General features: G+C 37.7%; 1 protein-coding gene across 3 annotated transcripts in view; it reads right to left on the bottom strand.

Moving 5' to 3' along the window:
- KCNH1 (potassium voltage-gated channel subfamily H member 1) overlaps window positions 1–13,032 on the bottom strand; it is a 185,262-nt gene that overhangs the window by 88,753 nt on the left and 83,477 nt on the right. For all 3 annotated transcript variants that reach the window (XR_004356274.1, XR_004356275.1, XM_032683850.1), the window contains exons 8-9: window positions 7,933–8,132; window positions 4,561–4,813 (exon numbers count right to left, since the gene is read on the bottom strand). Coding sequence is in view for 1 of the 3 variants with exons in the window: in XM_032683850.1 (XP_032539741.1) it covers window positions 4,561–4,813; window positions 7,933–8,132 (453 nt within the window). In the remaining 2 variants the exon portion in view is untranslated. The remainder of the gene's footprint in view (window positions 1–4,560; window positions 4,814–7,932; window positions 8,133–13,032) is intronic.

Raw genomic sequence — 13,032 nt, 5'->3', positions numbered from 1 at the left:
ACTCCTCATACTCCTTCCCCTCAAGGCCCTTCACCATCTTTGTTGCAGCAGTCAGAAAATTTAAGGACAAGACATTGTTTTTCCCACCACTATCTAGAAAAAAACAGTCTGCCACTCTAACTGTCAAGGGTCTTCTTCCTTTCTCTAGCCTTTTTCTGGAATGTTTTCATAAAATTCAAAGATTACCCCTATTACAGGCAAAAAGGGTTGGAACCAATTTGGGTCCCAAAATCACTTGCTTCCTTCAGATTTCCTAGAGAAAAGGGATTTTTCTGCTCAATCTTGGAGTACTATTGTGTCAGTCATATCTAACCTAGAATTGATTATTTCCTAGAAAGGTCAGAAATGGTATTCTAAGTCATTCAGATATTTGTGCATTCACACAATATAAATCCTACACTAACGAGGCCTTATATCCAGTCCTTTTTTGTATTTCCATAAAATACTAACAAAAGGATACTTTTGCTACAATTTTCATGAAATTATCTAAGCACACATGCAATTGGAGATATAACACAAGAACTAGCACTTCCTCTAGCAATGATGAGGAGAGATTAAAAAGGTTCAGATTAAATGGCTGGAGGGTGAGGGAAGTGCCCTGTTACCCCCATTTTGTGAAATGACCCCAGCAATGGCACATATCTGCTCAGCTGGACTTCTAACATCAGCTTCTTGTTTACCACAGTTCCAAACCTACATTGTCACACTTCACTAATGAAACACATACCTTCACAGTGTACAAAAACATAAAAAGTGCAATGAAAGACAGTTTAGGTCTTCAAACTTGCTTAAATAAAGAAAAAACAACTAGCCATGCAGGCTTATTTCACACTTCTACTAAAATCCCTTTTCTCCACATATTCCAAAGAAAGGTTCAGTCAGACTTTATGTTCTGTGCCTGGGACACAATTAATTCAGGAGGAATATTTGATAAATTAAAGAAGTTATTTGATAAATTAAAACGTAGCCAATCTCCTGAGCATAAGTAGATTTTAACTTTTCAAAGACCTGCAATAAGGTCAGGTTTTCAGATGGTCAGTGGCTCAGCCTGAAATGTCTGCTCCAAAGCAGAGAAACTAGAGCTGCCAAATGAAGTACACATAAATGCTTGATCGTTTTTAACAGTAAAAAAAACCCCTATTTTCTCTAACAACATTTGGATAAATGGGTAAGTCTTTAAATAAGAGCAGTTCAAAGACATACTGTCAGTCTCAAGTGGATAAAGCAGCATCGGGCCAAATGGGAGGGCTTAGAAAAGTTAAAAGCAAAGCCAAGTTGAAAACAGTCTCTTAATGGAAGTCCTGCATGACCTGTGCTTCACTCAGTTCTCTTCAGGGGCAGGGACTATGTGATTGTCTCTATCTTCCACAAAATGCTGAGCGTACGTCAGCACTTCATCCTATGCAGTAACAATTGTGTAAATGGGAAGAACAGGGAAGAATGGAAAAACAGAGTTATATTTCATCCAAGCAGCTTCTCACTAGCTAAACTTTCCTTTTACATAATCCCACCCTCACACTTACATGTTAACATAGTAAAACATGGTAATACAGTGGCTTTTCTTGCTAGGTCTTCTTTTTCTAATCCATTTGTATTAGAATGAATCACAAATAAATCCATCACCTGGCTTAAAGGGTTTTGTTTCTTTGACACATCAAATCCAAAGACTGCATTGCATGGACACTGGTAGTCTCTGTATTTTAGCAGAAATTTTGCAGAGAATTCAAAAAAAAATATGTCTTTCATCACAACAAATCAAAGTCTATACAAAATGCTTCGAAGTCTTTAAATTTTTACTGCAAGCATTGCGAAGGTTTGTTTTTTTTTTTTAATTGATTTATTTTTGTGTTTGTATTTAAATCAAAATAATGGGGAAGGCAATATTAGGAGACACACACAAAAAGAGCACATTTTTTCACTGCTGGCCAATGTGCAATTTCCTCCAACTCAGTACTCATATTAATCTAAGTCAATCAAAGACATTGTTTTGTTTTAAGAACATAAGCCTGAACTGAGAACACACCTGTCTCTGCGGTATTACAGGGAACCGATCTGGAAGGATATTATGGAAGTGTACACAATACACTCCAGGGCTACACTATACTTTTATGTGCTAGTCTGCAGGGTTAAATGTTTCAGAACTTGAAAATGTTTCATATGAATTGGAACCTTAAAGGATTAAGTGTAGTCTGCCTTTGGTTTATGTAATGCTGTACAGCACTCAGACTAATTTAGGGATGCAATTCATTTCTCTGTTGAAAGGAAGACACAGGCTACATTGCAAACTATGAAGACTGCTTTATTACATGACAGCTAAAGTTGAGCAAATAATTCACCTTGAATCGTTTGTGCATTTACTTTTTTCATCTTTGTCTCAAGAATACCTGAAAGAAGATTACAGTCTCTCCAACATCCCTGTTAACTAAAATTATTCTATAGAAATGCTCACATGGTTTGCTGTTACATGCCTAATGTTCATAGCTATGTTTAGTTGTGACTGATAACAAAATTTATCACAGGCTGTTCTGTCTGAGTGATCAGCAACAATCACATTTCTTGTACAATGCACTTTTTTTTTCCTTGTAGTACCTTGTTTTATCTGGTATACTTTCATCAAGAGCTTGACAACCTTAGCTAAATATGAAATTAAAAACCAAAAATAACAACAACAACCACCCCCCCCCAAACATTGTTACTCTACAGATAAGAAAACTGAATACAAAGAAGTTAGGCAGGAAGCCCTGGCCCATCTCCTGCAGCATCCTTCAGTAATGTGGTGCTTAAATTGCACAATGTGAAAGGAGAAGAAAGTCCAATTGATTTAGAATAGTGAAAAACTTAGTTAAACACATAATTTCTTATCAGGATAGAGAAATCTTCAACAGAAGACTTCACAGCCTGCAGGGGGAAGGTAGATACATATGTGGAAGGAAAGGGATTCTTTAGTCCAGAAACAGAAACACAAAAATTGAGGTACATCCAAAATGAAATCTCACAGAATCACAAAGAGATTCCACTTCATTTTACTTTTCTCTTCACTTACAATCTTCACATAGAAAATGACAGATTTCATCAACTTTTGTGAGTGCCAGAGAACTGACTCCAAATGAAAAACAAAAAAGAAGTTAGTTGTGGAGGGAAAAGGTTCAATAGTTACCATCCCAGGAGAGCAGTAGCAACAAAATACTTCTATTTATCCAGATACCAAGGGATCAGCCTCATTTATCTGTAGCTATCACTCTGCAACAGCAGAGATTAGGTTTCTCAAGCAATCTAGGCTGTTTTCTAAAGTGAGTGTTATGATAGAATGCAGAAGTTACCAGTAAAGATGAGGAGAACATTGCTATCTTTAAAGGATATTTTAAAAAAATTCTGTCTCAGTGCTTTTTACCTATACTCAAATGGAGTAGCAAGACGTTTCGAGGTTTTCTTCTTGCAGTGAACCCAGGTGGTGGCTTTAGGGGACACAAACTGAGACGTTTTAGTTTGTTCTACATTTGCCATGTTAATTCATGAGAGTTCAACATGGCAAAAGTTCTTGATGTGCAACTTAGACAAGCAGAAGTTGCTAGTATCGTACAGCACTGAACAGCACAGGTGATTCCAGAACAAAAGAGAATCAGTTATCCTCCAGCTTTTCACCTTTTTAGCTTCTTATATGGCACAAAATATTATCAACTTCATTCCCCAGGACACTAAATTCACCCTTTACTACATATGTTCAGAAATAGAGAAAAATCGAACTCAGGATATTTATTAGCTCCCTCATTTTTCAGTAGACATTCCTCTTGGGACAGTTGGGTGTGTGTGTTCAGAAAAAGTAAGACTATCAAGCTCTTTTCTTCTCTTTTTCTTGGTTGCTATGAGTGACAGGTACTGGATTAAGCCACCATGAGAATTTACCTTATTACAAAAGGGTCTGACAGAATCAAATGATAAGAACCACCTCCTCAGTGCTCCAGCCACAATTTACCTACATGTATTGGATTATCCCACTCTTCTCTTAGCTTTGCCTAAGAATGTTGTTCACATCACTATTAGCTTCTTTTTAATGCCTCAACACAAAGCTGCCATTCCAAGTTTACACAAATCAGCTCTAAATTTTTAAATTACTTAGACTTTAAAATGGATAAATATTATTTTAACATGAGATCTAAAAATCTAATTGGAAAATTTCCATAAAAAGTGGATTATTAACCGGGGGTGGGGTGAGAGGGAGGCAGGGAAGACAGGCACTTTAAAAAAAGTTTTCTGAGTCCTAAATGGAATTTCTGACAAAAAGAGGTGTGTCGAGACAGGAAGAACTCCAAGAATGACCAAGATGCCAATGCTCAAGTAGAGTTTCCACTGAACGGAAACAGGGTTAAAGCAATCTAGAGATGAGATGATTGCCCTTCCTATTTACCTGTGTGGAACAGGAAGGATAATAAAATACACCTCTTCAGGCTGTGGTAAAGAGAACTTGACTGAAGCTTTTTAGAGAATGAGAAGAAGAGGTTATAAAAATGCTCCGCACATCTGTATTTGTGCACAATGCATATTATCAGCTGTGAAACTTACCCAATATAGCAACAACTTCATCATCCTGGATTACTTCCAAAGACCCTGAAACCACAAAGCAAAGGCTGTCGACGCTCTCTCCAGCATGGTAGATCAGGTCTCCTGGAGCACAGTGCACTGTCTGAAATTCCATCGCAAGCGCTCGCAGGCACCCATCGCTTGCCAGCCTGAAAGCTGGGTGCTCCTTGAAGACTTTGCGGTTAAGATGCACACAGATATCTGCTCTCATGTCCTTAGGGCATATCTGCAAAACCTGAGAAGGAAATCAATCAATTCCTGTGCATGGTTTTTATGTGCCTATTATTGCTAGTTTACTACACAAGATTTAAGAACTACTTTCCTCCTTCTTGTAAAATTTCTAATCTCAGTCTGTACATTTATTTTTCTATTATTTACACACATAAGCCACAATGCTAACTTAGTCTATTTTATAATACCTGAAGGAAAATACTCTTTTCATCTCAGCAACGTGCTGCGCTGGATATTGAACTACCAGAAGGCCTCAGCTTTTTAGACAATAAAACTGAGGGCACAGCAGTACAGAAAGTGTTGAAGAAAAGCTTCCTGAAGGATTGTTTCTAGAGGGTAGGCCACTTTTTTGATAGGCAGATTCCATTAAAAGCCTGCTCAAATTATATGTTCCAAATCATAGAATATTGTGTAGAGGAGAAGTGTGATCGTACATCTCTTCAACAAACAAAGAAAAAGTTATTAAAAGCTTAATTAACTCATAATATTGAGAACTGCAGGTATTCAAATTTACCCCTCAGTGGCACTAACAAGTTTTTTGTTTATGCTAGAAAGGGACTTTAAGGTATGATGCTGTGTTGGGCAAGCTGATCTTCCAAACGCAATGTTCCTCACAGCAATTCATGATGTGTGCTCCTAAGAGAACACAAACTGATGCTTAGCACAGCGGGTACCAGGCAGGGCCATTTCTAAAGCTTTTTAATATAATACAGACAGCAGAGTGGAAAGAATACAGAATTACTACTGCGTGTACAGATTAAAAGTTCCTGGCAAAAGCACTGGAAATACGCAACACGAACAGAGTTTGGAGATGACAAAAATCTTTGGAGGATAGTTTGTGATGAACTACATCCAGGATGTACTATTTGAGAAAAACACTGAGTAGTCCAAGTCTGCCTCTTTTTTAGTTTTTTCATCAATAACTATTCCATCCAATTAAGGAACATTCTGGTTGCGCTTCAGAGTTAGTCCCACACATTTTCCTAGATGGTAAGAGAAGAGAAGAAGCAGCAGCATTGCCTCAATGCAAATACTTTGGAAAACATAAAGGTAACACAGGAAGCACTACAGCTATGTCTACACTTTACAGTGGGGCTCTGTGCAAGATCTGAGCAGAGAACCAAGCTCATAATTCATGGCACTGGTTCCAGATATTATGCTTGGTACTCCAAAGGCAAATGACTCTAACACCAATATCATTATCTTTGGCCCACCTCCAAGCAGACCTGTTATTACAGATATTACTTCCAAAAAGTTATATCTCTATAGCACTTAAGTGATGATCTTTTTTGGCTGCCCCATACAGAGCAGCAGCTGAACCCCCCAATTCTCAGTTTTCCAGGCTCACAGAAGTGGCCTGGGGCAACAAGACCAACATTCAACATGGAACACAGGTAACAGCTATAACTGTCTTTTCAATTATCTCATTTACTCTGGCAACAAAAACATTCTGTATTGGCAGATTCTTTCCAAATTTTACTACTGGGATTACACACACCCTTTGCAGTTACTTAAATATACCACACAAAAAGGGTTGCTGTAGTAGAAACCAGAATATAAAAGAGAATATTTAACATTATGCTCTTATCCAAAACACAGGCATCAAACCAACACTCAGGCCTGGGAGTTTATGGATTGGCAGAGCCATTAGTCAGCCTTACACCTGCTAGCTTTTGCTATGCAGATGAAAGTTGGTTCTTGGTTTACCAGTCATCACCAGTGGCAGTTCAGCTATGAACACACCAGTTATTGAAAACAACACTGAATTAGGCTCTTTGGTGTCCTGACAACTGGAGACTTTTTCCCTGTTTATTAAGATAATTATCAAAGGCTACAGTGAGAATTGTCGTGCTTCGTTTGGTTATTCTGCTGTCTTCAAATTCATTCATTTCTCTCCTTACCAGAGGAAGTCAGGAATGAACTTTAAAGATAAGCTAAAAAACCTCCATGTTTTACATAGCAATTTTTTCTTGCAGTTTTGTTAAAATGATGACAGTAACTTGTAATGGGAGGTGAATGAAAGCAGCACCATGTGTCCTCAGATGCTGTCTCTCCATGTTCCCCAAAATGTACGTACCTCAAATCCATAATCCCACGTAGCTTCTAACCAGCACTATCCAGCACTAAAGTACCATTTCTTTCTGAAAGCTAGTATGAGAGACAGTGCTTACAGAATTATGGTCTGGGATCTAAAAATGGCAGATAAGCTGAAGATATTTAGGAAAGTAAACAGTACCCACTGTACCTCTCGGTCTCCAGACAGCCCAGTGCAAGGTCACATCTGTTCTACTCCTTCATAATGACACTTTAACAGCTATACAGAAATGACACTATTTGCTCTTTAACTGCATCATCTACAGTTTAGAATACTAAATTAAGCTGCCGACCAGAAGGCTGGTGACCAGAGCATTGGTATAATTTCTTGAATGATCCACCGCACAAATCACATCTCTTTACAAGCAGAAGAAAAACAGCATCTATCTCCATAAAAGCTGGAAACTAATACAAAAGAGGCAAGTAGTTGCTTTTGTACATTTGTTCTGGTGAGAGGCCATTTGTCATTTTAAGACACAATATGAAGTTACTTGTAAATTCAATTAATTAAAATGATAACATTTGCCTCACACAAGGTAGATTTCAAATAATACATTATTAAATACTTCCAGTTTTCATTAATATCTTTAATCATAACACAGACTGTTACATTCAAATTCTACAAAGACAAAAAAAAATTACTTTGTTTTCAGGCCCACAGAGGTGCAAACAACCTCACACAGAAATAATACAAAAAATCTCATTTGGAGAAATTGTGAGATTGTGTTACAATTTGGAACTTGTTATTTAGTTACCATCCTTATTTACTGAAAACCAAGCTTTTTTCTTCATAATTTTTATACAATTTCATGCCATATCACTAGCAAAACACACATACTTTTACCACTAGCATATGTCGGTATGACAGAATAGCTGAAATACTACATTTGAAAGTTTAAAATTAAGGGAAGCTACTACTTAGAACTATTTAAAGAATATTTGTCTTCTTTACTAAGACAGCACCTCCTGTTTATTTTAATGGAATACTTTCAGGATGTGACTTCTTTCCTCGCAGTTTAATTTACTTACCTTTTCAGTATCTATTCCTCTGGACATTGACCAGGTGGAAACAATGTAATCCATCACGCGTTCACTCAGTCCTTTAGGGACCTGGTAGAGCTTTAGAAAGTCCCGGACACTGTTCAGCATTTCATGATATCTATTTGTGTTAGCATACATTTGCTGAAATATGGTTGTCACATTACCAAAAATGGTGGCATACAGAAGGGCTGTGAAAAAGAAGAAAAACCACAGAAATAATACACAATTAGCGATGATGATCAGTCTGTGTTCCACTGTGCTTTATGACTGTAAATGCCAGGCCCATAAAAATAACACAGCCCAGTGCTGTGTTAGGAAGGCCTAACAAGCACAAGCATTTTATAGGTCACCTTCAGCACTACAAATTGAGGACCAACAACAACTTTTGGGAGGTCAGGTCCTGCATCATGGAGTTTCTGAAAAACAACTAATTGTCTCTATCCATAAAACAATTCAGTAGTACCCAAAACCTTATAAAACCACAACAGAAGACAGAGGAATTTTAAGACAAATAGCTTGACAGCAAATACTTTAAATTTTCATCTCTGGTTTATAGCACCTGTGTTGAAATGCCATCCGTGACAGATCTCTAAGCTTTAAGTGCATTATCATAGTAGTAAGCTGAGTCATCATTACCCACCTCAGTGTGACAACAACAATGCATCAAAGCAGAAGATGGAATATGTAATAAACAGCTACTATGGGTCAGTAATTTATAGATGCAAGTTTAATAGTATATAAAAACTCGCATTATGTTTTATATTCTTCAGGCAAAAAACCAGCAAGGCCTGAGGCAAGAGCTAGAGCCCTCAGAGGCAGACCACTGCACAGCCCTGCCAACTTCATTCAACACAGTTATGAAGCCAGATGGTTCATCAAGACAGGTTTAAGAATAAACATGAGAAAGAAAAAAAGGCAGTGTTTCCAAGTGCAGAGAGAAACAAGTGAAAACACACAAAATTTGAGAAGATCCGCCTGCTGAAGCCCAGGACAGAACAGCAGGCTGGTGGCAGCCTCAGTGGTCATGTTTTGATATCTTCCAGAGGCTGGGGCTGAGGGTCTTCCAGCCAACCCAGCCCTGAACAAAGGGGATGGACAGGAAGCCTCAATGGGAGCTTTCCTATGTTGTGAATCTGGTCAGTGATATGTGACAGGCTGGCTGTAGAGGCAGAACAGTCCGGCTGCAGATGCGATGATAACCACCAGTAAATGCTCTGGATTGCTGAGTAAGTTCTTCCTCTTTATCATTTCCTGTCCCCCAAAACAGGTACCAGATTATCAGTATCATCCACTCAAGATAAAAATAAATAACTGAGAAGAGAGTATTTTTCCTTATCAAAATACCCCTTTTTGCTGTTTATTTCCTCCCTCACCACCTATAAAAAAAAAAAGTCTTCATCCCATTCCTTTCCTTGAGAATGCAGCTATTTATTCAGGTCAGTGTTATAGGCAGATATCCTTAAGGCAACTAAGATGTTTTAGGGTTCTATGACCAACAAAAAACCTTTGATTTTGTGCAAAAGAAACTTTGAGGACTGTCTTTCCCCGATCATCAAGAGATGCAATTTAAATTTAGATTTGCTCAAGGCCTTTACGCAGCTGATTCTCTGCAGAATTCCTTCTTGATGTGCATGACTTCTTTTCTTTTTATGAGTTTTTATAGAGAACAGCTCTCCCCTTTTCCAACTACCTCTCTGTACGAATGGGTATAGAAATATAGAGAAAAATGTGCAGACTCAGTTTAAAGAAAAGTGGAGAGTATGAATAGGGATACAGTGACCAGAAACATATATATATCTCTGTTTAACCTTAACTTGTGCCTGAGCAAAACCATACCAGGAAGTCTGATGCAATGAGTAGGGAAGGACAATAAAATGCTTTAAAAAACAGATTTACTATAACAGCTCCCTAGTACACGAGTATTTTGTATTAGAACAGCATTACCTTTCCCTAACTAAGTCCTAGTTTGCTCTCTGTTATGCAGATGCAAACACAACCCTACAGGACCCTGCAGTAGCACGAGGCATCCATAGACATTGTTCTTCTCCCAGCCACCACAGTACTGAAATAAGTGACAGATTAGGAAGAGGGTCATAAGCACATTCTTATCTGTAGATTTCTGGGCAACCGTACTTGTGTCCATAGAACTCTCTGGCAAACAATGAGACCTGAGGGCTCAGTACCTTGGCATGTACAGCTCTATGCCAGCAAAGGTAAAAGGGAGTCACCACTCTGTCCCATTAGTTTTCATCTACAAGAAGCCTAAAGAAAAAACAGAAATTCGGTTTCTCCATTTTGATTATTATGAGGCAAGCAATTTCCACAGCAAACTGCAGCTCCAGTACGACAATTATCTTGGCAAGAAAAATTATTTCTGCCTAGATTAATTTTTCACTTTTAAAAAATTCCCAAACTTACAATCCCTAATATCATTAGCTAACCATTTTATTACTATTAAAGACACATTAAAGTCAAGGATTTTTGCAGCCTAATATTGGGTAGATACATTAGCATATTAAACATTAAACTCTTCTGCATGGAAATAGCTGGCTGTATGCCTTTCCTTCTTTTCAAAGGAATTATGAAATGAACCCACTGCAGTAGACTGCAGCCCCAGAATGATTTCAGAAACAGACAGTCTACTACAGGAAGAAAGCTGGGCTATTTATGACAGAGCAAAATCCCCAACATCTTGTCTCCATGAATGTCAAGATCCCTCAGAAAAGATAGAACCCGCCCCCAACATTAATATTCTTATCCGACAATAGATAAAAACACATTGTCCCCAACAATGTGGCTACCCATTTACAATACAGTCTATGTTACCCCATTTAAATCAGTGTTTAAATAATGTCAAAGATAAAAGCACAGTAATTTCAATACCAATTTACCCGCACAAGTGAATCTTGAAGGTCAGACACAGGTTGGAAAGGTCACCAAATCATCTGCTACTTTTAATGGTGTAACAAGTAAGAATAGAGACATAAATACAAGTCAGTGCGGGTTCTCAGCTACCACAGTAAAAGATCTGATTTTAGAATTATAAGAGGAAGAATTTCTATCTGTAAGAATGAGAGGTTTACAATTACCCCAATTACAGATTTAAGTGCTGCATGTGGTTCCTGAGATGAATCATCAGACTGATGATGATTTGTTCAAAATGCACTCATGCAAAGCCCTCGCATACAAAACGTGTGCATAAGAACTACACAGCAACAAGTGAGACCAACATCAACTAATGAACAGCCTCTTACATCTTGCCCCAAAGGCATGCAGCGCTTTCTGAAACCAAACTGCCTTCATCTTAACTTTCTGGAAAGCTGATCCAGGAATTCTGTCTGTCTGCATATAAGTTCCACTTAACAATCAAAAAGCCAAAACAAACTCCTTTTACATACTGTGCTAACCTAAATACTATTCAAAGAGCAAGCACCTGGATTTACAAATAGCAGATGATTTAAATGTATAATTGCACTTCTGTTTCATCAACAAGTTCTGAGTTTACAACAAATTATTCAATTCATAGATGGCTGTGAGAAATCTGTTGCACTATATCACTTCTCACTGAATATGAAACACAATCATAAATTAACCAAAAAAATTGCATGTCTCAAAGGCTTTTTTCAAATAGCACATTGTGAGGTCACACAGAATTAACATTGATCAGATAAAAATAAAAGCAGAAATTAATAATTGTTTGTATCATATCATAATTATATGAGAAAAACACATTATTTATAAATGTGCAATTAGAACAATGTAAGAGCTTATAATTGGTTGAGATTAGAAGTCTTGATTAATGGTAATTATGCTTCTTATGGGTGGAGAGCATGCAGTTAAAAAGGAAAAAGCTGAACTGTTAATTACAATCTGCAAGCAAATACCAAACTGAACAGGTATCTATCAATGAACTGCTTACAGAATTAGTTTTGATAGAATTGTTATTTGTAGTCTTGCAACTTGAAATCAAAGCATCTAAAGTAAGATCTACTGATCAAGTGTCTACATAACCTAGAATAAGTACAGAATTTAAATAGGCTGACCCATTTTCTATCAAGACAGAGGCAGAATTGCTTAATTTCCTACTTCTTAGGAAGCTTTGTGTACTATAAAGTTTCCTATTTGTAATCTTTCATCTACCTTTTGTTTTTAACTAATACAATGCATAGAGATATCATTTAATTTAGCTGGTAAAGAACAAATGCAAACAACTTAGCCATAATCTATTAGGTCAATTAATATTAACACTTCATTAATTTTCACAATATATTTACATAACATTTCCACGTGGTAGAAAACAAATTACAATTGCTACTATCATCTGAGCATGTACACCAATTCCTCAATTTCACAACTGGGGAAAAAGACATTTTTTTAAGTGAAAGTAAATTCCCAGAGGAGTTCTCCCCCATGTTGTCCCAGTAACTGTTAGATCCTGCTCTTCCCACAGCTCCCTATTCGCCTGGACTAAAACAATAAATACACTGCTCCCCCTCCCTTCTCCATTCCACCAGTTTGTAATTTGCACCTCAGAAGCAAGGCAGTAGCAATGGTAAAGATGGCACACTACTATCAATTGAGCGAGTTTGAAAATCAATCCAATGGCAAAGAGCAAAGCAGAAAGCCTAAATAGGCCGTGAGGGACACGTGCATCAAGCTATGTGGCAGAACCGCTTGACTTCTAGGGAAGAAAGATGAGAGACCACAGGCAAATTTTATTAAAGTCTTAGTCAAATCCTACTGCAAATCTTCTCACTTGCATCATCATATTTGCTACATTCACCCTGCTGACAACAAAACTGGGACACAGAAGGACTACACTGGGCTCCAGCTACAATGGAAATGTCTCCCCTACAAAAGGACAGGACACCAGTGAGGACACAGTTGACAAAGGCTAAACAACAGAGCATCAGACATATAATCTTTTTTTGTCTGCCTATCACGAAAAACCCCAAGAACTGCAATGAAAATGAAAGTCAGTGACATAAACAAGGACTGCAATGAAAATGAAAGTCAGTGACATAAACAAGGGTACAGCTGCTCCAAGAAGCCACTTAAGCAACTACGAAAGACTAGAGTAGTAGAAAC

This window comes from Chiroxiphia lanceolata, chromosome 3 (assembly GCF_009829145.1).
Source record: "Chiroxiphia lanceolata isolate bChiLan1 chromosome 3, bChiLan1.pri, whole genome shotgun sequence".
NCBI lineage: Eukaryota > Metazoa > Chordata > Aves > Passeriformes > Pipridae > Chiroxiphia > Chiroxiphia lanceolata.
Note: the sequence above shows the minus strand (reverse complement) of the source record. Positions and strands in the feature narration are given on the sequence as shown.